The following is a 24,675-nucleotide window of genomic DNA, read 5'->3' as shown; positions in this document are numbered from 1 at the left end:
ATAATACTGCCATTTACTCCCGACTTGAAGTATTCCTTGATTGCGCACATGCCACTCTCTCCGTTCATCGCGATTTTCCTGGTCAAGCCAACCTCTAAGGACCCGAGCTCAAAATAGTAAGAAGGAAAATCGCAGAGGCCTCCTTTGGAAAAACTGATCGTTTGAGAGAACCGGGTGTCTCAGCTCAATATATTCTCTATGAACTCCGTTTTGGAGGAAATCACCCTTATTTACGAAAAACATATATCTCCGCCTCTTCTAATGTAACTTGGCTGGTGAATTTCTAGTGAATGACTGCTTCTGCCTGCTGCACTCCTTGTCCCCTAGGCCGCAACCATCAGATCTTGATATGTCAGGGCCGGGATCACATGTATCGTTCTTATTTGGGGTAAGGTCTCAGGGCTCATCACTGCGACTGAGAGACTCAGCGAACCGGGGAGTCCTTGTTAAGCTGTGAGCGAGACAAAAAACAAGGAACCCGACGCGAGACCTCGCCACTCCCGTAAGGGAAAAACTTCTCTGCTTCCTAGCTCGGCAGGGCGCCGGCGCCATGTGTATGCCGCCAACAGTCACACAATGACGCTTCTTGCTGTTGGCTTTAACTCCTACAATATACAATAGCAAGCAAGCTGAGTCTTCTACAGGAGAAACTAAAAAATTAAAATGACACTGAGACTCTACCTCGTTTTTTGTTGCTTGTTTCTCTTTATCTCGCTGCACCCTGCCTTTGGAGAGCACCTGAAAAAAAAGGATGCATTGGACCCGGAAAGTGCGGAGGAAAACATTTCGAAACAGCCAGATGAAGAGGAAGAAGAAGATAGCCAGGAGACAGAGGATGTTTTTGAGGTTGAGAACGCCATCGGCGAGGATAGCGCTAAACATAGTCAGAGTCCCGAGCAGATACTTGAGGCGTGCAACTCCTTAAACGACTCCTTCTCCAAAGAATGTTCGACAAGCAGCTTGGAGAAGAGTCTCTCCGACCTCGTTGAAGCCTGCAGGGACAGTATTGGGAATTTGTCCGCGGTAGAACAGATCTCAACAAAGATAACCAATGAATACGGCAACAAGGAACTGTCAGACCTTTCGGAATGCTCCGCCATGGTTTTCACAACCTCCATTTTCATATCCTCCGTAAATGAGAACAATGAGGAGCAGCTAGTTTCTGAATCCCTAGAGGTGGAATCCCTCGAGACTGACGAGTCAGAAAGTACGAGCGAATACGAACAGTCCTAAGGCCAAACCCAACCCGAATATTATCCACACGAATGCCAACTTGCTCATGTGTTTCCCTTTTCTAACGCCTCTTTCTCCACACTTTCCAACCACCTCCGGCACCTAAAATACAGTTATATGTTTACCATCACATAAAGATACGTTGGCGCCAACATTACATGTCAAAACAAGCAAGAGCATAAATATTATGATTGAGAGCATGCCTGAATTAGGAAAAGATGATGGCAGATTTTATAGATAATTTGGAGTTTGATGTTTCCCATATATTCAAGGACATCGAGACTACAATCTTAAATTGGATAAGTACCCGTAAGTTGGTAACGGAATGTTCCGTATGAATTTCACCTTCAGGAGGATGACTGGAGGCGGCGATATTGTGCCGACCTTATACTACACAACGCGTGTGATTTCCCACACTATTTCCGCTGGAGGACCGATTCAGCTCGGTTTACGGAGAAGGAAAGCCGATTTTCAAGCCTCTTTGTGCATCTTTGTACTCATGCGGAAAGCGGCTTGGTTCACTAACCGGTGAACCAAAAATGCCAATGATACGTACGTCCTCGCTCACCTGTCTGTATTTTCCTTAGACAACGCGAATAAAGAAAGGAAGAGAAACAAGAGAAGCAGAAGCAACTTTGAAAAAGAAACCAAGAATTCAAAATTGATCAAAACTATATACGTAAAATAAGCATCTAAAAGAAATTAAAACTAACGTTTTCAAATGAAATCCAGATAGATAGTTAAAATAGCATAAGTATATATGAGTATTCAGTAACCATATTTATTCGTTAGTCTGCAGAAAGCAATATTAATATTAGCATAGCAAAATAGGTAGTTTGCTTTGATGTCCCCTTTATATATTTATAGGATTCATCCAATTGAAATCATATCCAAGTAACCATTTCCTTATGTTCTTTAACAATAGAGCCAACAATGTTTGAGAGGAGTGAGCTTTCGAGCATATTCATGTGGTCATGACCGTTATGGTTGTCAACAAAAGATGTGACAATGTTCATCTTCAACAAAAGATCCTCGCAGTGCTTGTTCATTTTTTCACTTACACTGGCTATTTTTTTCTCAAACCTGTTAAACAGACTCTTTATTTCAGTGAATTTGTTCAAAATGCTCGTCACAGACTCGGTGATTCTATCTACCTTGTTCTCCATCTCAGCAGTATCGTTGATGCTATTTCCAAGTCTTTTGTTTGCCTCGAAATCGTGTTTAGTGCTTTCCAAGTTCCTCTCTATTTCATCCACTTTTCGTTCGAATAAATTGAAATCGTCCTCCAACTTATTTAATAACATATTCCTGATTTTTTCCAACCTCAAAGTGGATACGATCTCAATGTAGATCTCTATTACAGACTGCCTTTCCTCCACCAAAGACTTTCTTTTGCTATAAATCATCATTTTCTCGATCTCTATTTCCCTGGCCCTTATGCTTTTTAATTTCTCGAGGGTTTCTGTTATCACCTTTGTGAAGTAAGCGAGATGACTCGCTGTTATTTTTATGCACTGCTCCGACAACACATATTTTGCTCTTCTCCTCTTTAATCTAATGAAATACATTTGCTTCAAATTCACAAGCAGACCGTAATAAAGTCTGAACTTCTGTATAATCTCTCCCTCTTTAGTAACTTGTTTACCTCTTCTTTCCTCCGCTCTGGTTCCAACTTCCAACTCAACATCGTCCTTGTGTTCCTCCTCCTTCACGCCTTCCGAAGCGCTGACTTCTGCTGTTCTCGGGACTGCGTGATCATCTCCCTCTGTGCTCCTATTTTCAATCGCCGTAACGACTCCCTTGTCCTCCTTCCCTCTCTCCTCTCGTTCATATTCCCTGCTTGGAACGCGAGGCGAAGAATCAAATGTCTCATTCTCCTCCGGCCAGAGATTCTTAGGAATGGTGTTCAAAACTTTTGTCTTACTCCAATCTATGTACGAAACTCTCTCATTATCATCCATTGTCTTCTCTGAAAACGAAAACAACTTTGGAGGAACAAGCTTATGTAAATTCTTGGTCGATTCAAAATTCGGTCTTGGCCAATTATCTTGTGTGGGTGTCATGCTGGCTCTCAACTTATTTAAGTCATAAGGCAAATAAGGTCCAGGCATTATTTTAAAGGGATAAAATTCTCCGCTTTTTAAACAAGGTCTGAGACCACCTATATCGGTTTCTAGTATATATGGAGACATGTATTTCCACAGAACTTTGAATGCGTCTAAATCCTTATCTTGTTTGGAATTGTTTGGAACACTCACAACAACCACACTCTTGATTGTCTCCTCTAGAAAGTAATTAAACATTGAATCCTTTATTGTACTCCAACTGTTGTTGTTTGATATGAAGAATATATTGCTCACTCTTAGTGGATATATGTTCATTATGCCTTCGTCACTCAAGTATCTAATTATAGGTTTTAGCTTTAAAAACGTTGAGATGCTGGTAAGAGACACTCCTCTACAGTCAATAATAAATTCAATAGTCTCAACCTTACCTGGATAAAACAAATACTTTTCTGCGAAAGACATAATGAACATTGCAAATAACGATGCTGGTAATTGTTTCATGTTCTTTATAGATAAGAAAGTTTGAACTCTAATCATTAACACAGGAGACATGTTTATACTTCTTCCTATAAAATAGGCACAACCTTGCAGAAGACAAGGTGTTATGAGTGGATTTTTGTCACTTATAACGTAATTTCTTGGTTTGCCTATATAATCACCATAAATGTGAAACTGAGGCATATTGTAAGGATATCCGCTGTTGCTATTTATTTTGTAATTAATCCCATTACTGTGCTTTAAAGTTACTTTCTTACCAATTGAGTACATTGAGTTGTGGACAGAAACTACGGGGAATTTGTTTTTGTGAAGCATCCAACCCTCAATGGCGAATCTAGCTCTTTTGTCAAATATAACTCTGGGAATTTTTCCGTAATTCAAAACGAAATGCATCAAAAATTGATTAATTAGTAATTTCTCGTTTTTTGAAAACTTGTTGTAAAAAAAGATATACCTCCTCTCAGTAGGAGTGAAGGTGAATATTTCCTCCGGAAGACAATATGGAGACACCTCCTCGCTCAGCTGAATGTCCACTATACTTCTTACGCTTTCGTCTATCATCGTTTTTGGGTCAAATTTAAATGGCACTTTCTTTACTGGGTCAATAGCCTCGGACAACCAACCCTTGAAATTAATGGTGTACGGATATACAGAAGTACAGATATCTTTCGAACTCAATAGTTTCACACACGTTGACACTCTGTCGGTAGGTTTTTCGGAAGATATTCTCGCAGCAATCTGGCATAATTTCTTTGTGTCAATGGATTTTAACTTGAGCTCCTCTGTCTTCCTATCTATTCTGGAGGCAAACAAAGCATCCAAGGCTCCGTTCGTTCCAGGACATATGTTCATCCACTTCCCCAAGTAATTTTGCTGAATGGAAGTTGACTCCTTAATTAGCGTTATAGGATTGTTAGAGAAACATCTTATGGAAAATTTGCAAAAATCCTCTGCTTTTGTTGCTATCTTTACCCCCTTGATGGACTTTGGACCCTTGGTTCTGGTTATGGGCGTGTTTTGTAAGGCATTATTGTCGCAATAACTTCTCGAAGACAAAAGCTTTTGAGGCGAGTTGTAGTTTCTTCTCTGCAATAACAGCTCCACCACCCTCTCGTAGTCGTTGTACACCAGGCCTCTCTCAGAGTAAACATCGATTATCCCATGGAATATGCAGTGAGCAACTGAAAATACCTGTCCACTTAAACCAGAGTAGTGAATAGCAAATCTATCAAACTCCTCTATTATGGTTCTGTCGTGAGGTGAATTGAAAGGCCCAAATTTAATTGTGTTATCATCCTTCCCATCTGATAAACCAATTCTGAGTGATTTAAACAGGAATGTGAGTCTAAATAACAGTTGCAGTATACATCTTCCAGTGAACATCTATTCGAACCTATTTTATCCCAAACCACTACCAAACCCACACCTTAAAAAGCAATAGTGACAACGTGAACAGCAATAGCGAAAGTGTTAGTGGTCACAGGAACTATTTGTACTTATTTTCAGTCACTCCCGTACGTCTTCAATTTAAAATAATAACGAATTTTTTTCACTATTTTGTCATTATTCACAATCTTTTTTAGCATTAACTATTCTCAAATCAGAAAGTTGGCGCCTAGGCGCCTAATCCGGTACCCGTACGTAATGATCAGTTTAAAGTTACGATATTAAGGTATGGCTTGCATGAGAGGATAATATCTAAATTTATTTATGCTTTGGTGAGAGTTAAAAATTATTTGTTTCGTTGCTCGCTTCCATTTTGGAAGACCGAAGGAGCAATGAGAGCTTTTGCAGCTTTGTAGCCGAACAATATTGCGAGGAGAAACCGAGTAGGGACGGTAGTACTTCTGAGAGTGTCGTGCACGACTAGGCCTTTGGACCCAAATTCGTTTGTCTCTTCTGCACTTTTAATAGCAGATACCTTTTGGATGTTTCACACCATCTGGATTCGGGAACTGTTCACTCGAGTTTAGTCTTGGAGGCTAAGCTCCTGAGGCATGCTGCGTCAACCGTGCAGTATACTGTTTTTTCACAAACTCCTGCATTTTCCGGCAGTAACTGAATCCAATAGAGTTGCCTCTACCTCAGGTGTGGACTGTATTTAAACTGGAGTTAGAGTGCCTTCAACAAATACATTTTACACAAGTATAAAGGATTTAACAGCGCCGCCGAATTGCATATACATTAAGTGCATGCGTGAGTACCGGGTGGATCCTGTATAAAGCCACCCACAATACACCACTTATTTCAAGTTGAAAGGAACGCAAGACATCTAATCATAATTCTATACAAACGGAAACGCGAAAAACAGGTGACTTATTGAACTTTGGTACAAATTAATTGGAAACAGTACGAACAAAAAGTAGTCTGTGATGATCAAGCGGTGATAGCATTTCATCTGTTTTTGTGTTGCTGCTAAAAAACAACTAAGGTACTTTAAACCACCCCATAGAAAACACATGGGACGTCCATAACGCCATATGTTCTTTATAGTCTCCACATATTTGACAATTTTTTTGTTCATTCCAACGCAAAATAAATTCATTCTGTTTTAATTTAATTTATTCACTTTTTCCGTTTACGAGTTAATAACACTATTTCCACTTTTTGTACTTGTTTCATTGGCTACTTTCTCAATGAATTTGAAATCGCCTTCGAGTCCACTCAAAAGTTTGCTAACAACTCCGTCAGGTCCTCCAAGTCTTTCTGAAGTTTCGCTGTCTACTTTATTCAAACTGACCAGGTTTCCACTCATTGAAGTGGAATTGTTATTTACATTCTCGACTGGTGCTACTTGAGGGTGTTGTTCCACAACGCTCTGGCTTACCTTACAGGGACATTTCAATTTGCCTGGGAAATGAATTTTACCGGAGCAATAGTCTGATATAATTGGAATGATTTCAACAGGTATCTTTGGTTCAAGCAATTTACACTGCTGAGAAGCAGTAAAGACAATGTACTTCAGGTTCCTAATCCCAACACAAATTGCTGGACCGTTCATCATATCAATGCACTCCAAATTTGTTATTGTTGACCTTATGCCACAGAAATCCCTCCAGGGACCCTTTAAATCGGCTCCGTCACAGTACTCTTTCTCGAAATATTTGCCTCCAACCCCAAACAAGGCAGTTCCGTTGCTGGGAACGCTGTTAACATTGCCATCACTCGTCGTAGAATTTGAGCCTACAGCTGTAGCATTAGCACTGGAGGAGAGACTTGAATTTGCATTGTTATTCTTACTCTTGCCTTTCCTTCCGATCTTGAGTTTCCTCCCATAAGCAACTCCAGACTCGTTAGTTGATTCCTCAACTGCGATTTCTTTACTTTCAGCCCCTGACAAAGAAGAACCTATATTTGACATTGCATGACCCAGCTCCTGGACTTTAGAAAAAGCGGTGCTCCAGGTCCAAATGGGATCCTCTTTGGTTTTCAGATATTCGGGATCAGTAAAAGACTTGTACGCGGGGTAAAAGTAACAACCCATTGTACAAAGAACTGCAAAAATCATTACAAACAAAGAACCACAACATTGTCCACACTTTGTGCATGATCCCTTTTTCTTAGCCACATTTTCTGACGGGGCTTTCGTTGGCACAACCAGTACTTGCGGATTCACCACCTGCGGAACCGTACTTACTGTCCCTAATGGCTGCATCATTCACCTCTTTCTAATTACTTACAAATTAATCTCTGATCTACCTGAGACTCGGTCCGTCTATCTCAGGACAGCTTCAAACCTGCATAAACGAACGAAAACTAATTTATATACACCTATCTTCTCTTTCACACCAAAGAAAAGAACTCCAAAAAAAGTAAAAATTTATACGTAACAAAAATTCTTCCTCGTAGCTTCCCTTGTACTTAGCTAATTTGCTCTCTCTGAGTCTATCTGTAAACTGTGACCAGTAAACGCTCACAAGCTCACAGTCTGTGTACCAAAAAAGAAAAAAATAGAAACATTAAAGGTCTGGGAACAGATCTTGCTCTATTTCCTTCTACCCTATATAAAAACAAAATTCAAGGCAATGAGTGAAAACTTTGCCCTAATTTAACTTTATGTTTGTGTGGGAATCCACAAAACGAGCGGCCTTTTATAGACCCCTCCAATGCTAAACATGTAATGGCGGGCTTTGCGCAAGCAGTTGTGATGTGTGGGTAAATACGTCGAACTATTTCACATAGCCCTGACGGACGTTAGGAAAGGAGCCGGAGGGAGGGTGCTAAATTCGGCAGAGGAGACCTACTCGGAAAAATAAGCAGGGGCACACGCAAAAATGCCTCAGACTTAGATTGCTGTGTTTGGCTCCGCCTTTTTGGTATCTGTTAAGCAGGGGAATCTTTTTATTTCAGAGGGCCCGAGTAGTTTTGGAGCGGGGCAGCGTTTGGCGCCGTAGATCTAACATGTTTAATAGATCCTGCCTTTTTTTTGATACATGTTAATTCAGGGCCGAGAGATTAATTTAATCTAAAAGAAGGAAAGGGAAAGACTTAAGCACAAAGTAGAAATTTTCCCAATTTTATTGAAGTAGGAACTCTTCAAAGGGATCTTGGCAGCTGCGAAAGGTTGCAAAAGAAACCAGAAGAGCTCGAAAGTGGGAGGAGAGTGAAATAGGAGAATAAAGTAATTCAAAAGCCAGAATAGGAAGGATTCCTAGTAAAATTCGAGTCCAAATACAAATCAAATTGCATAAAGGCTAATAAAGGGATATTGAAAGCAAGAGGGAAAAGATGAGACTAACAGCACTTATTTTGGCAGGTCTTCTGTCAGTGAGCTCATGTGTGGCTGAGAATTTTGGCCAGTTCTTCCAGCCGGTTCCCCAGCAGGGGCCCCACGTTCCACCTGGAATTCTCGGGGAGGCCTATATGTCAGGTCCGTGGATGAGTCCCTTGGAACACCAAAAGTGGTTGGAAAGCCTGAGAGAATATAGGTTGCCGATAGGTTACATACCAATTTCAAGACGTTATCAAAGATTGAAGGAGAATGCGGTTGTTGAGAGAGCAAGGCAATGGGCAGAGATAGCGGCATGGAGATTCCAAACAGACCCGAAGTATTCATCTGGAGTATTGAAGTACACCATTAAGGATTTCGAAGATATGTTCCAAAGATTCTCAACATTCGGATGGAGTCACGAGACATGTGAGCAGGTTTTGATTGATATGGGAATTCACGCAGAAAATGCCGAGATTTGGTGCTCGAATATAGAACCGTGGGGTCATGATGAATGTGCGGATCTCAAATGGCCAGATTTTGTATTGGTTGATGACATTGAAAATAGATTCAGAGGGAAACTGGAGCAGCAATCCATTTGTAGACTTGTGCAGCTAGTAAGACCCTCTGAGCTTAAAAATGTCAGATACAGAACTGTCTACGACATTTGTCAGCAGAATATCTTGGCATTGCGTGATCCACTCACGGTTGAAACCATTACACAGGACGACGCCGAAACTATTTGTAAGATGATGGACTTTACAATGAGTCCTGAATGCAAGAAGGTTCCACCAAGACACATCCACAAGGCTCAGGAATTGGCAGTTTCCTTTGGTGAGGCGGTCTTCCCAAGATTATTGGACTTTAGAGTCAGTGATGCTTGTAGAATCGTTTCCGCCATGTCTGACGAGGAGGATCAGACACTCGAGTTCTGCAGAAACGAAATGATTTCGCTCCTGTGGTCGAGAGCTGCTAATATGGGAGATACTGTCTGTCCTTGGGGATGGGACATTATTTCTCAATTCGTTGAGGCTTGTCAAGAGGTTTTCAAGAAACACTCTAGGAGACAAAAGGAATTGGAGGAGAAGGCTGTCATCTTGACTGGTGGATTCTTCAACCCGTCTCAGTCGTACACGACCAGATGGTGGAAAACATCCCCTATTGGACAAAAACTGGCTGTTCTCTTAAACAACGAGCCAGCACTAAATCAGTCTGTAAAGGAGGGCATTCTGTCCCCTACGCAGTTAATGTGGGCCTACAATATATATGAGGAGTATAAAGCAATGGGTCACAATGTTTACTCGCTTATTGAAATAGTTAATATGGTTAGGGAGTTTAATGTGAACGAGCCGCAAATCTCCTGCGAGGCTATTTTGAATTCGTATATTGGTAAATTTGAGAACAACGATGAAAACGCCATGAGAGAACAGTTTTCAGGAGGAGAGGTAAGAAGAATGTGTGCTGCTTTCGAGAAACAATCTATAGAAATTTGCAGAAGATTTTTGGTTTCGCCTCTTATTGGTATCGCAAGAGACGTGAGATCATACTTTTTAAAGGAGTTGAGGGGAAATACACTCATGCAACTGGAGGATATCTGTTTGTTGGTAGCTGCCATTAATGTTCCAAAGTTAAATAACAATAAAGGAGCAATTCAAAGGAGGTGTTCTCACGCCATGAACAAGTTTGTGTTGAAGAGTATTAACTTGACATTTGCTCAGCGTTATGGACTTACATCTACTCAACAGGACGAAATCTGTCATAGAATGGACTTCTGGAATTCTGAGCCCTGTGATAAGCTTGGTGTCACAAGAAGACCAATTATCCATCCATTCACTAGGAAGCTTTATGATTTATCAAATAAATACGGGATTTTAGAGTATAGATTTGACGAAATATGTAAGGCCTTTGACTTGATGGGAGAGAACCCCCCAAGAGAGAAATGCGAGTTCATCCTCATTTCCGAATTCTTTGAAAGATGGATGGACACAAGTAACTCTCTTTTCCAGCTCGCTCACCACAGTTGCGGAGCATTCTTTGAGAGAAAGACAACAGGAAAAGAACTTAACGAAATCAAAAAGGCTCTTAACAGCATTAAGGACTTCATGGATGGAAAAGGTGAGTATAAGCTCCCAGGAATCGAGAAGACGTATCAACAGTTCTTGGATGAAAAGGCAGCTCCTGCATCTAAGGATAGAAAGTATGATCTCATGCCAAGTCTAACAGAGGGAAGTCAGGTAGAGGCTCTTCCAGGTGTATTGAAAACCCTGGATTCAATAGAGACGTCAAATTCCCCAGGAATAGAGGACGTTCGTGGAAAATACTACTCTGCACTCAACAAAGTGCAGCTTGATTTGTTGAATCAAATAGTGTCTCACAAGCCGGCCAGGGACGAGAAGAGAACAACGGTTGAGGCCTTTGCAAAGGTGATTTACAAGTTGAATCAATTTACTGTTCTGGAAAGCTGTGTTGGGCAGTTAGTGGACGATTTGGGGTATTCAATGGAGTCCGCTAAATCCATTTGCTCGATCATAGACCCGCTGCAGAGCGAAAGCTGCATGTCAGCTCAAAAGATAGATCTCACCACAGCCAAACAGATGCACCAGAAACTCGCAATGAAATCCAACTTCTCGACCTTCATCAATCTGTCTCATATTTGCGAGGTCGTTAACTACGTTAACATCATCAAATATGCGAACAAGGTCAAACAAGGAAGGATGAGGATTGCCACTCCCTCCTGCAGAAATGCAGTTAAGACTATTCTTTTCCCAAAATACTTGGTGGCTCAGAGTAATCAAATGCTAAACAAAATATGCTCTATTTTGGACATTACCTCCGATCCTGCCTTCAATGGTGGCGTGCTCAAGACTAATCACGAGAGATACCTCGCATTTAAGTTAGCCGACTCTTACGGCCACAAAATGGATCTTCTCCCCAGGAGAAAGTCTCATCCAATTACTTGGCAACTTATTATGGGTGTTATTAGAAGAATAAGGCCTACTCCCGGTACAAGAGTCAACAAAAGCCAGTGCTCTGCTGCGATGCAAGCCGTGTTTGGGAGATTCAAGCAATTCAGTCTCCAAGATGCAACCGAAGCCTGTTGTCTCGGATTGAGTTGCGTCGACTTTAAGGTGTCATCTGACTTCCTCTCGCCGCCTCCTTCGCAAGAAGCCTCCCTCGAGGCCGTCGGCTCTCCGTGACCGGCGCCAGCAACCATCAAACCTCGCATTCTAGAGGCAAGAGGCCGAGACGGACAAGCAACCTAGTGGATCGGACCCATATTATAACTCAAGGAAAGAAGTCGGCAAGTCCTTGATTAAAAGAATGATCTCAGTGAGCTTTCAGACAAATTATTGTTGTAGCACAAAATATTGTGATTACTCTATTATAATTATTAATAGTTACCATCCAGTTGTTTCTCAAGTCATTCACATCAATAGCTGGTGAACGATGAACTACTCATTGTTACTTATATATCCGCATTAAGATTGAGTGACGTTTTGGAGCGAACAAGTATTCATTTAAGGCAGTAACTTAGAACCTAGATACGTAATACTAAGATAAAGATAGCTGTTTTTCTCAAGGATGATTTAACTAGTTCTCAAAGACGGTCTGCTTTCTCTCTTTTGTTTGAGTCTTTTTGGTGTGAATAGGCGGGAAACACACAGAGCAAAGTTACGAGCTGACTTTGGAGAAGAGAACGGGAAGAAAGAGGTGCTTTAGTGGTTTGGATTGCACTGCGATTCGGGTTCATTTGCACCAGAAGTTGGCTCAGTTGCACACTGGGTTGACAGATGCGGTAATACGTGTTGAATGGAAACGCCAGAGGCCTTGAGAACATGGCGAGCAAAAAGAATGGAACTGAGGAGCTGCCGGGGACCAGAGAATGTTCGTCGGCCATTCAACGAGCACGAGCGGGACTTAGGGTACAGAGACTCGCGGAGGCTTTTGAGATAGGAAGCAGCATTGAAATATTCAACGACTCATCTCGCGAGAGTTTGTCGGACAAGGCAGAGTTTAACATGGAGGAGAGCGGCCGTGACGCAACGGAGGACAGAAGAGAGGATTTTGTATTTGTATTTGGCATCCTCGAACATCTCGGTGTGGGATCCTGCGGAATAGTGGTTTTGGCGGATTCAAGGGTCGAGAGTAGAGGACCCGAAACGCGTTTGGAGACGGAGTCGTTGATTTGCAGGAAAAGGAGTTCAGTGAAGGCGGAGGTGTCTGGGTTTCACGTCAGAAGACTCATGGAAATGGGCGAGAGGAGCCGGAATTTGAGAGAATCAGGCAGTTTGGTCGCCATTAAGATAGTCGACCTGGAGGAGGGCGACTCGTTGGCTGGGGAAGATCCGGTTGCACTGGCGGGGAGAGAAGTTAAGCTTATGTCGGAGCTGCAAGATTGCAGTGAGATACTCGAGTACTACGTCACATTTACGTCAGGTTCATATTTGTTTATAGTAATGGAGTACTGCAAAGGAGGTTCCTTGTACGGAATGTACAACAGGTACGGATCTTTTCCGGAGGAGCTAATAGCCTTGGTTGTGAGTGACGTGGTGAAGGCTCTGAAAAGACTTCACTACGGGAGCGGAAGCGAGTATGTCGTTCACAACGATATAAAAAGTGCGAACATCTTGGTTTCAGACAGATGCAAGGCGAAACTCGCGGACTTTGGCATATCAAGAAAGGTGTATTTGGACGGGAGAGGCGACAGGATGCGAGACAACCTGTTGCACGATTTAAGCGGCAAAGGAGAGGAGTTGCTTGGGAGTCCATTTTGGATGGCACCCGAGGTCATTTTGGGACAGGATCACACCCAAAAGACCGATGTGTGGTCCCTGGGAATAACCGTGTTGGAGTTGGCCTTCGGGAGAATTCCCTGGCCAGCCTTCAGTACACTGGAAGACCTTTTATCGCACATATTGAGATCCCCGCCTCCACACAAAGGCATAAGGGAAGAGGTCAAAGGGCTTTTTTCCCAGGAATTTTGGGACTTTGTCGACTCTTGTCTGCAAACAGACCCCCAAAAAAGGGCCAGCTCGGCGAGTCTCCTGAGGCACCCCTTTTTGCGAAACAAGCATTTCGTTCATCCAACAAGCTTGGAGGAATTTAGGAGCATTATATTGGGAAAGAAGCTAACGCAACGCCAGAACGTAGTCAGAAGCCCCTACGTAGAGGGAATACTTGACTACTTTAACGTGTTTTCTGACAGAAGCGGCGTTTTGTCCAGAAGCATCTCAAACGTAAGGAAGAAGAAAAGCATTTCGGTGAACAGGTATTTCAGCAGAAAGAGAAGCGACAAAGACGAGAACGGCGAGACGGAGTCAGAAGCCTCAATTCTGGATAGGCCGGAAATCCCCGTTCCAAGACACAGCAGTCTAGGCAAAGCCGATCACAAACGCAACACCCTTCCCGACATCATGTCCGACTCCCAAGCCTGCTGCTCCCCAAATTCGATTCTGGAAAGGCGGATATCCGCAAAGTGGGTTAAGGAACGCTTCGGATCTTCCCTTCCTTCTCAAAACCAGCTCAAGTCTCCCTTCGGAGAGAAGGTCTCCCGCAGCGACGGAGGCAGGGAGTCCGCACTGAAAGGGAGAGACTCGGAATGCGAGTCTGAAGGCTTCGCGGAAGGACAGATGTCCGTCGTTGCACTGAAAAATAGAAGAAATGCGTCACTCAGGTTTTTGTGTAGATGCACATGCGTTAGGGCGGCAACCGAGACCGGCACAAAAGCGTGATACTGTGCTGAAAACTCGAGACCTAAGATTAACAAGACTAGACGGCCGGCTCGCATTCGCCTACACCTTGCGTGTTGAGAAGGAGGCCGGAAGGTTCTTGCGACAAGCGGATGCGATAGTGGCGATGATGAGCGACTGCTGCCCAAGGGAAGATTCGAGTGCGGGATCATGAAGACGGCTTTTGGGTCGCTAGCATTGGTGCTTGCAGTCTGTTCACTTAATTCGATCTTTACTGCACCACCTGAGTCTAGCGGAGACGACAACATCCCATACCCCTCCCTGCAAGAAATAGTGTCCAGTTTCAATGGGAACAGTTGTTATATTAAGGGAGAAAGCGTGGGAAGCGGCAAATACTCGAACGTTTATCTTTCCTGGAGAGTGGACCACTGTCCACTCGTGGATTTTGAGGGAATGGAAGGCACGATCTTCATAGATCCGACCAAGGAGAGCGTGTCTGACCAGGAGATATCCTTGCTGAAGGGAGTTCCCGTCGCGATAAAGGAGTTAAAAAGCGTGAACGAATGGAAGATTGCGAGGGAGGTGGCCATACTTAGTCAGTTGAACGGCCACTACGGCAGGGACGACGGATACACCAAGGGCAGGAGCTCCATAATCAGGCTCTTGGACGTAATATCGTACCCGAACGCGCAGGTCAGATCCAACGTCAAGGGGAAAAGGAGTTTTGCCCTTGTGATGGAGTACGTCAGAAATGAGCAGTTTTACTCTCTGTTGCCCAGACTCAAGTACGGAGACGTCCAGAACTACATGAGACAGCTAATAGAGGGGATCGAGTACGCTAACTCCCTCGGAATATTTCACAGAGACATAAAACCCCAAAACGTGATCATAAACGAAAGGAAAAAGGAATTGAAGATAATAGACTGGGGCCTCGCAGAGTATTATGTGGAGGAGGCGGAATACAGTCCGAGAGTGGCTTCCAAACACTACAAGGCCCCCGAACTGCTGCTGGGACTGAGGAATTACGACTACACCTTGGACACCTGGTCCATCGGGTGTTTGTTCTCGCAAATGATATTTAGACTGGGCACCTCCAAGAGCAACTACTTTTCCAGGATGTTCGCAACTCATCCGAAAAGATTCGTTGGGGTGTATTCCGAAGATTCCCCTCACCCGGACGTACTGTTCCCTGGATGGGACAACGAGGACCAGATTGTAAAGATAGGTTCCCTGCTCGGGGGAGACAACATACTGGCAGTGTCCAGGAAGTACAACGGAACGGTTCCAGAGGCCATAATGGGGAACTTGTTGAGGACCAGAAAGATATACAACGCGACCAAACCCTGGTACACTGATCCGAGAACGTTTTACTTTCTGGTAAACAAGGAAAACACTGACTTGGTCACCCTCGAAGCCCTTGATCTGTTGTCCAAGATGCTGACTCTCGACTACAGATACAGAATTGGACCAGGGGAGGCCTTGAAGCATCCCTTTTTCACCAAGAAGTACGGTGATCACGCGATGCTGAGTGCAAGAGGGAGAAAGAGAGGTGTTGAGAGATACAGGGATTATATGGGAGAGAGTTACGCCAAGTCTGTGGGACATTGCAATCTAAATCCGCCTCCGACCGTCTTTTCGTGCTCTGGAAATGTGAATAGCCACCGCAGAGACGGAAGCGGTTCGTTGCGAGAAATCTAAACGACTAGGGTTGGCTACAACGGAAGGCCAAGCAGAACCAGAACTGCGTGGTTTAAAGCGCTTGCGTCTCCTTTGTGCCTCAACCTAAAAGCTACTAAATTTCACGGGATCAAACTTGAACGTCTCATCGTCCTCCTCGGGACACCACTTCATCACTGCCTTGTCATTGAGATTCGTTACGCACCTGCTGGACGACTTGAAGGCCTCGTTGCCGTCTACCGGGACCCTGTCGTTACCGTCTGGACTCGGAGGGACGTACTTACCAGAGTTAAAAATCCTGAAAGAATTTCTCAACTTCGAGAACTCCTCGGGGTTTGAGTCGGAAAAAGAGTCATCAAAAAGCAGATTGTCATGGATGTCTATCTTCCAAAACTGTCCATCGTTTCCGCCCTCGAGCGAGGCCTTGAATTCGCAGGGAACTACTCTCAGAATGGAGTTGTCAACAACGTTTCTAGGGCCTCTGGTTAAGCATCCGAACTTCTTCATGCCATTTAGGACGAGTCTTCTTCCGAATATGACGGCCCACTTCTGAGTGTCGTCGTATTTATCACACTTTTTAAACACCACGGCCTTGTCATTCGTCCCCGTGACGACTTCGTTGTAAGAGGCGGTGAGACAAAGTCCGGAAGACCTGTGTTTGAGGTGTCTAAAGTTGTCCAAGAGCAGCCCCTCCCTGTCGAAGGAGGCCCTGAATTTCTCGATGTACCAGGAAAACGGCTTGCAGTTAAGTCTTTCTTTGATCTTCTCCCTCTCTTCCAAGCCAACCCCACTTTCCGTCTCGTTTAGCCTTTGCACTATGTCGTGGATCGTCTCGAAGTACCTGTATCTTTTCTTGTCTAGCCAAACGAGAGCCGCTCTTTTCTGGTTCCTTTGCACTTGCAAGACAAGTCTGTTCTCCGGATTTGGCTTTGGATCTCTCTTGAATATGTGTCCGACTCTGCTCTTCTTCTCCGACACTATTTCGCCTCCACAGCGCCAAATCCTGATAGACTGCTCTATGTTCTCCCCTCCCCACTCCAACATCCCCGGATCGTACTTCCCTGACTCCTCCCACCACTCCCTGGTGATGGCGTAAAGGCCCCCAGAGGCTATCGGAACGGTCTCGGTGAAGTCCTCGTACCAGTTAAACTCAAAGTTCCAGTCAAACATCATCTTGAGTCCAAAGGTCCCGATGTCCTTCCATGTGTATCTGTCTATATCCTCTATCATGGGACAAACTATCGCCTTCGGCTTGCTTTTGAGTCTGTCCACCAGGGGTTGGATCCAGCCGTCCTTTGGTCTGCAGTGGCCATCCATAAAGACTATAACGCTGGAGGAGGAGGCGTCTGCACCCAGGATCCTGCTCCTGATTAGACCTTCGCACCTGTTCAGTCTGATCACCTTAATGTATCTGTAGTACTGACTCGGGAGCTGTTTCTTGAGCAGGTGGGTCACTTCTCTTTTCGAACAATCGTCCACAACGATTATCTCCTTTAAGAGGTTTTTGTTCGGAAGGGACAGAGTGAACGATATGGTCTTGCTTATAAACTCGTCCTCGTCTCTGATGGGTATAACGAGACTGATTCCGTCGAATCCCTCTCTTTTGGCGTTTTCAAATCTGCCTTTGCCGGAGTCTATCAACTCTCGCGAGGACTTGGCCAGCATTGGAGCCAAGCCCTCGAATGTTCCTCTATATATCACCTGGATGTCGTCTTCTCCAACCTGAGACTCCCTTAGCGAGAAGAACAGCACCACATACAAGCAAAAAATCACCGAGTTAACCACCAATCTGTCCGAGAACAACTTGTGCACAAGTCTCAAAACCGGATTCGCCCTAATTGACTCCGGCAAATCCTCATTGTAGTTCTTGTAAGGCCTAAACACGCGTTTGTTCCCAAAGTAAGATATAACCAAGAAGAAACCCGTGAGTCCCACGGAGACCGCTGCATCACGCAAGAAAGTTATCTCGTCGAAGCCGCAATATCGGGTCTGGAGATCACGAAAACCGTCTTGATTTAAAGCGAGAAACCAGTTCCGGTCTCACTCCACTCGCGTGGGCGAACATTCGTCAAGATCTCCAAAGCAACCCTCCCAGCCACATTAAAGCAGCAGGGCTGAGAACTAACTTACTTATCGATTTCGACAACACCCAAAAAATCAGTATGTTCAGCCCGAACGTGATCTTATATATCAATTCCTCTCTTGACTTTTTGAGTCTAAACATTTCTTCCCTCTACCTCTACTTAAATTGTCGAGCAAAAGTTGATTTTCTCAAATTTATTTTTAATGTGTACGGTACGTAGTCTTTTTGTCCCTTGGGAGGATAGAAAAAATTAAAAAAAAAAAGCACCAAACACGACCACAATTAAGGTGTTCGGGACTCAAGGAGCGTATTATCTACTTTTTTGGGACATGCTGCATCTTACTCAACGCGAGACAGGGGAAGCACTGGAGGTACCTACCTTCGAACTAGGAAAGCCATATGATTCCCGGCCCCAATCTGCTCGTTCACGGAGAGAGGGGTCCGGAAACCAGGTCTGGCCTCCGGTTTGAAGAAGAGTCCGTGAAATGAAGGAGTTTCTGAAATTGGCAAAAGTTGTTTTGTGGTCACGGTCTTGGTGCTGCAGCCCGGAGTGTGGGTAGGCGTTGCATGTGCCGGGCTGCAGAAATCTCGTGATCCACCGACGAGGAGACGGAGAGTCGGGAGGAGGCGATGCAGAACAAGGAAGGGAGGTCGGACGCTGGGATGGTCATTTTAAAACCGCAGAAATTGGAGGAATAGAAATAACGCAAACGGGAAGGGAAGTCCTCAATACAAGGGAGATGAAGTGGCGGCGAATGTGAATGTTTTGGTTTTGCGGTAAAATTTGTGGATCACAAAAATTGACAATTTCAATATTAAAATTGAACGTAAATGTAAAAACGGGAACACAAGGTAGACAAGGCGAAACAAGAAATCTGGATTATATTGGAAATGGAAGGAAGTGGAGCTTGAGTTTGGATTGAAGATGAGAATTGTTTGGTCCCTGATCTTGCTGCTGATAGGATTTTCCGGAAGCGAATGCGCCAGCCCAAGATCTATAGATAGTCGTGAAAATGCGAGAGTGCTTTATGGGTTATACAGGAACGAGCTCTCTGGGAGCAGCGACAACTTGGCTGTTTCGAATAAGGAAAGCAGGGTGACCACTTTGGATCAGATTAAGAACCTAAGCGAGTGCCTAACTCCCCAGCTGCAGAATGACGTTTGGTACGCACCTATAGTGTTCTTCAAAAGATACAAGAATTTGAGCCAAATTTACAGACAGTGCAGCATTCTCAGAATAAAGCTTATTTGCAGGGAATTCTCCGACATTCTAAAGTGCCCCCTGGATCCGCAAACCGGCCAAGTGTTGATATCATCCCAAGGAAAGGAGGCCTCTACCATATTTGCGATAATAGGAAACGGCGAGGATCGCGATTCCGCATCTCGTTCGGAGTCTGGAGCCACATTCGAGCTTTTTTCAGGGTGTGTATATGAATTGGGCACGAAGTCTTCTTTGAGAGTAAGATGTCTCCGGTCAAAAAGAGTCGAAAAGTTTCCTCTTAGGTTGGTTATGAAGGTTGACGGGAGGACAAGCGACTTCCTTTACCACTTCAATCACGAACTTATAGTCTACTCGAGAATCGCCTCCAGCAGCTATGGCTCTTCCAGAATCAGACTCCACCCCTCGATTTACAGCGCTTTTATTAATCCGGAAAGAAGGATGTTGGCAAACGACCTTTTGCTCATGGAGTTCATTGAAGGTCCCGCGCTTTCCTCAATAGTGTACAAGCTAACCAGCGTCCAAAGTACTCTAAAGTACTTTAAGGACGAGATAGGAGGCGTTTTGGAGAGCCGCATAAGCAACTACACTGAAAGTTCCGGGAACAGCGGGGGTTTGATGTCTTTTGAGGCTAAGATAGGGTTTTTGGAGGACACCGTAAACGATTGGTTGGGCTCCGTCGCCGAGAAAAGCATCATTTTTTCCCTAAATTTATTCAGAAGACTTTTGCATTTACTGGATTTGTTTCATAGAGGTGGAGTGTCGTACTATCCCGAACAAAAGGCAGACTTTTCTAGAGGGAGGTGGATGCACCAAAGATCCTTTAGAATTCACTGCGACTTTCACCAGGGGAACGTCCTCGTTAAGTTGTCGGAAAGATACAAAGACCCCGCGACCGGAGTCTTCAATCTGTCTTATTTGGATATGATAGACATGAGTCTTTATAACGATCTTAAGATCATAGATCTAGAGGACGCCGTTGAGATAATGGAGTCTGATTTTCCAGTGCCTATTGATAAATTCATAGGTACGCATCCGTGTCCGGTTTACCTTTCGGATGCCGAGAGCTTTTCTTCGCGTTTTTTGAACAGTATTATTTCAATTCCAAATACTCTTTTGAAGACTTACCAAACATTCCAGGAGTATCTTGAACAAAACGGGACTTTATCTGTGATTCGCGAGAGCAAATTGGTTTCGGAGTGGCTTCTCGGGAGCAATGCAGGGGAGGACAGGTTGAATGTAGAGAATTTAGAGCCTTTCAATATACGACGAGGCATTAATGAAAAGATTAGGCTTTTTTCGGATAATTGGAAGGATTATCTGACTCTCGCGGGACAAGACGACATAATAAAGCCTTGCTTTTTCTACTATCACCTCAAGTACGGAATAGACTCGTCCTCTATGAAGATCACTTCATCCCCTCATTCACTGCCTTGTTCTTGGCTTTCAAATATCATTTACTCGGAAAGGGCCTGCGAGTACTTGGAAATGTCTCACAGACCGAAAACATACGAGAACGAAGAGGATTATCAGCGGGAGCTCAACGACCTTTACCTTAACTCAGAGAAGGTAAAGTGCAAGATAGACCAGAGTGAGGCCCTTAATATTACAAGAGACGACATATCAAACGAGGTCTTGGAGTATGTTTCTTTTGCTGATTTTAATGAGACAAAGTGGGGGGAGTGGGACTTCTTGGTGCGAAAACTAAAACAAGTTAAAGAAATGAACAGGAAAAAGAATATGGGAAAGAGCTTAAACTATGTAGGTTCTAACATCTTAATTAATTTAAATTCAAAACTGGCTTCTCATCAAAATGCTTTTTTGAGTTCGAATAAAATATCCTCGACAATTCTGGACAAATATAGCAAAAAGAGTTCAGAAAAGGGAACTAATTTAGATTTTGTCTCTATATCTAAAGATAAAAAGAACAAAGCAAGACCAGATATGGTTTTCGGTTCAACGGACTACTCCAAGGAAAGCAATCTATCCGGAACGTTGAACTGGATGGACATTTCGCAACTGAGTGGTGATTACAACAGAACTGCAGGCGAATACAAGAATCCGTCGAACTCCTCGGTGTATATCAACAATAAGATCTCTGTAGAGTTTGAGAAGATCGTTATAGATCTGATGGGACTGGCAGCCTTACAGAGAATAATCACGTTTTGTATGCGGTTCAAGTCTGAAATAGATTGCGGGGACGTTGACTTTAACAAAATAACAAGGGACGGTCCAATGGCCTATTACTTGGTAAAGCTGAGAAAAAGTTCGGACAATGCGGAAAGGTTCTCTCAACTGCTGAATCCTTGCATCTTCAGTTCGAATAGCAAAGGTAATCGTCAGGTTGAGATCGGTTGGGTATGTTCGGGGACACTCAGTGTGAGCACGGAAACAGATACTTTAAAATTGATAGTAGATGGAAGACTGTTTTTAGACACGAATCAAACATTTATAGACAAAACAGAAAACAAATTTGTTTTCAGCGACGTTCTTGACTATTTTAGCGTTAACGACACCTCCAAGTACACCAAAAGCTTTAATTTACAGGCAGTTGAGATAATTAAGAAACATAGAAAAGATGCGATTTTATTTTGGGAATCTGAGACAAAACTAAGGAATTTGAATGGAATACTGTACAATAACTTTGATACGAGCAATGAAGAATTGGAGAGATATTTGGTTAAGAAAAAACTGGAGCTAGTATTTCCCAAGATGTACATTTTTCACTCTAGAAGAAACATTAACATGATTGAGTCCAAGTTGAAATTTGTGAATGAAGATGGTAGTACTGCAAATTTTAGAGGCGACTCTTCGAATCTAATGTACCTACCTCTCTCCGAAAAGAAGAGCGACCTTTCCAAACAGATAAAAAGCGTGATTCAAACGGGTATTTTGTCAGAAAACGTTTTCTTCATTGAAAATCCTCCAAATGTCCGTTTTACAACAGTGTTGCAAAAGGTGTCCAATTTTCCTCACGAAGTTCACTCTTTAACCTGGATATCTCACTCGACATTGGTGTTGGGACTGACTGACAGTCTGTTGAGATCTCATTCTTACCAAATGATCCTGGCGTTCATGTCACTTGATTTCCTGAGAGGATTCAGGAAAAACGTGGATTTTGATGTATCGCTAAACCTGTTTAATGACAAAATTTCGAGCATCGAGATTAAAAACAAGAGAGATACGGTGCCAATAATCTGTAATTTTTCACTAAAGAAAATGACAGTGAGCAGCTTCGATGGGGTTGATTTTCACACTAAAGTGGGGAAAATCAGAGGATTTAAAATATTCAACACAAGTGGAGCAAAATTTGTGAATTTGTCCGACTCGATTACTCATGTTTGCCCCCAAGAATCCATAGATCAGATTGATCTTCAGAATATCTTCACAGAACTTGTAATGACTTCTCTGGATCCCATTTCATCACTCAGGAAGGTCGTGAACAATCTCTCAAATGTAAAGTTTAATTCATCTATTGAGATCAGAAGGTCCAATTGGTTTGTGAAAGTGGTTTGTAAACACATTATCTCGAAAATCGAAGGCATTGTGCGGGAGATCGAGGATGACAGTAGGGGTCTTGAAGCAACTCGCTTTCCTTCCATTCCAGTTTTACTTAAGAGCCTCTTATACGTGATTATAAGGCGAAACAAAATACTTAGGTCTAAGCCCCTCATTTTTAAATGCATATTTTTCAGCAATGTTGACGAGGAGTTCAGAGAAAAGACAGACGAGTTTGATCTGAATGTATGCAGAATGAGCGATTATATTGAGATATCTGACTATTTGTACGACGAGTTCCTTGACATCTTCAATCAACAAGAAATCTTGTTTCAAAACAAGACTTCTCTGGAAATTTCTCAGGAATTTATTGAATATGCCGAAAAACATCTCGAAATTCAGCCTCCTGTTGACGATACTCCCCCTCATGGCGGATTGGGGTTCTTAAATGAGAGGAAAAACCAAACATACAATCTGGGTTGCAGAAGGGAAGAGAAAGTGTTGTATGACCACAACGAAACTGTTGCTTTTGACATTAAGTGGCCGTTAATGGCGGATATCTATAAAATATTTCAACAATAATAGTTTTTTGGCTTATTTATCCTCAAATACATAACTATATTTGAACAGTTTTCATTTTCGCTGCTTAAGGTACTAATTAATCCTCGTATTATAGTGGAAATCATTATGGCACAAAATATAATATATATTATGAAGAAAGTAAAATTACGGCGATTACAAAAGTTATCATTTCTATTCGTTTATTGTATAGGTTTTAAATAGCTTACTCTAATTCTTTTATTTTTTAAATAACTCAATGTTTACACTCTCAATGGGCAATGCAGACTCATCAGCACAGAAAAAACCCTTTGTGTGTTTCCATTAACTACAAATAAGGTCCATCTACCACATTAAGTGTAGTATTTAACGGTTAGTTTTCCCCTGTTAGTCCAATAATGTCAGAAAAGGAGCGTAATGACTATTGCATTTTAGAACACTGAGTTCAAATAGTATTCGCCAAAGGACTTCCCTTAGTCTCGCTCGGCCCTTAAGTGCTCAAATCACGTACTGGATTACAGGTATTTGAATTTCCCCTTAGTCCAGATTTGCCTCATTAATATGGAAGCAGGTGTGGAACACGGATGCCAGCCAAAGTTTGTATGCTGGGATCGGTCTCTTTAAAATAAATATAGTAATACCAGCCTAAGTTAATGAATCTAGTTGTGATTTAGACAGCTTAACCGCTCTTTTTCTTGTTCTTGTTTTTGACACAGCATGAACAAGAAGAATTTTCATTGTCAGACTCCATAGCGGCGGCCTCAGCTAATTCCTCCTCTAACCTCCTAATTTCTTCTTCAACGGTAGTCAAATTCTCCTTGCAATCTTCCTTGTTCTTTTTCTCCTTTTTGCCGCATGAACAACATGACTCCTTTTCTTCTTTGTTCCTCCCCTCCTCTAAGATATCATCTATTTCATTGTTTTCCTTTTTCTCATTCTTTTTGCTCTTCTTTTTGCTGCATGCACAACATGACTCCTTTTCTTCTTTGTCCCTTCCCTCCTCTAAGATATCATCTATTTCGTCCTCTTCTTTTTTCTCATTCTTTTTGCTCTTCTTTTTGCTGCATGCACAACATGACTCCTTTTCTTCTTTGTCTCTTCCCTCCTCTAAGATATCATCTATTTCGTCCTCTTCTTTTTTCTCATTCTTTTTGCTCTTCTTTTTGCTGCATGCACAACATGACTCCTTTTCTTCTTTGTCCCTTCCCTCCTCTAAGATATCATCTATTTCATCCTCTTCTTTCTTCTTATTTTTTTTGTCTTTCTTCTTGTTACATGCACAACATGATTCTTTTTTCTCTTTTTTTACTTCTTCCATCTCCTCCACTTCTTCCTCTTCCAATAAATCGTCAGTTTCTTTCTTTTTCTTATCCTTATTTTTGTTCTTTTTTCCGCATGAACAACACGAATCTTCCTTTTCATCCACCAATTCTCTTTCGATTTCG

At 42.9% G+C, this 24,675-nt stretch overlaps 8 protein-coding genes across 8 annotated transcripts; 4 read left to right on the top strand and 4 right to left on the bottom strand.

The window, feature by feature from the left end:
• Positions 1-663: 663 nt before the first annotated feature.
• FG386_000718 (uncharacterized protein) lies at positions 664-1,233 on the top strand (the record flags this gene model as incomplete). Its single annotated transcript, XM_067340062.1, has 1 exon — positions 664-1,233. One exon carries the CDS (start codon positions 664-666, stop codon positions 1,231-1,233), a length of 570 nt encoding a protein of 189 aa, XP_067196260.1.
• An 884-nt stretch (positions 1,234-2,117) lies between these two features.
• FG386_000717 (protein with signal peptide and Sec14d domain) lies at positions 2,118-5,180 on the bottom strand (the record flags this gene model as incomplete). The annotated part of the gene is made up of 1 exon (XM_067340061.1): positions 2,118-5,180. The coding sequence occupies one exon, from the start codon at positions 5,178-5,180 to the stop codon at positions 2,118-2,120; it is 3,063 nt and encodes a 1,020-aa protein (XP_067196259.1).
• A 1,195-nt stretch (positions 5,181-6,375) lies between these two features.
• On the bottom strand, positions 6,376-7,452 carry FG386_000716 (uncharacterized protein; the record flags this gene model as incomplete). Its single annotated transcript, XM_067340060.1, has 1 exon — positions 6,376-7,452. The coding sequence occupies one exon, from the start codon at positions 7,450-7,452 to the stop codon at positions 6,376-6,378; it is 1,077 nt and encodes a 358-aa protein (XP_067196258.1).
• A 1,073-nt stretch (positions 7,453-8,525) lies between these two features.
• Positions 8,526-11,702, top strand: FG386_000715 (uncharacterized protein; the record flags this gene model as incomplete). The annotated part of the gene is made up of 1 exon (XM_067340059.1): positions 8,526-11,702. The coding sequence occupies one exon, from the start codon at positions 8,526-8,528 to the stop codon at positions 11,700-11,702; it is 3,177 nt and encodes a 1,058-aa protein (XP_067196257.1).
• Positions 11,703-12,341: 639 nt separating this feature from the next.
• Positions 12,342-15,893, top strand: FG386_000714 (casein kinase II; the record flags this gene model as incomplete). The annotated part of the gene is made up of 2 exons (XM_067340058.1): positions 12,342-14,179; positions 14,345-15,893. 2 exons carry the CDS (start codon positions 12,342-12,344, stop codon positions 15,891-15,893), a joined length of 3,387 nt encoding a protein of 1,128 aa, XP_067196256.1.
• An 84-nt stretch (positions 15,894-15,977) lies between these two features.
• FG386_000706 (UDP-N-acetyl-D-galactosamine) lies at positions 15,978-18,096 on the bottom strand (the record flags this gene model as incomplete). Its single annotated transcript, XM_067340050.1, has 2 exons — positions 15,978-17,881; positions 18,003-18,096. 2 exons carry the CDS (start codon positions 18,094-18,096, stop codon positions 15,978-15,980), a joined length of 1,998 nt encoding a protein of 665 aa, XP_067196248.1.
• A 784-nt stretch (positions 18,097-18,880) lies between these two features.
• FG386_000695 (uncharacterized protein) lies at positions 18,881-23,254 on the top strand (the record flags this gene model as incomplete). The annotated part of the gene is made up of 1 exon (XM_067340039.1): positions 18,881-23,254. The coding sequence occupies one exon, from the start codon at positions 18,881-18,883 to the stop codon at positions 23,252-23,254; it is 4,374 nt and encodes a 1,457-aa protein (XP_067196237.1).
• A 655-nt stretch (positions 23,255-23,909) lies between these two features.
• FG386_000684 (uncharacterized protein) lies at positions 23,910-24,602 on the bottom strand (the record flags this gene model as incomplete). The annotated part of the gene is made up of 1 exon (XM_067340028.1): positions 23,910-24,602. A coding segment is annotated over one exon (693 nt), but the record flags the coding sequence as incomplete, so codon positions are not given.
• Between the last annotated feature and the right edge of the window lie 73 nt (positions 24,603-24,675).

The sequence above is a fragment of the Cryptosporidium ryanae genome, assembly GCF_009792415.1.
Source record: "Cryptosporidium ryanae isolate 45019 chromosome Unknown contig_16, whole genome shotgun sequence".
Taxonomy (NCBI): domain Eukaryota; phylum Apicomplexa; class Conoidasida; order Eucoccidiorida; family Cryptosporidiidae; genus Cryptosporidium; species Cryptosporidium ryanae.
This window is presented reverse-complemented; position numbering and strand designations above follow the sequence as displayed.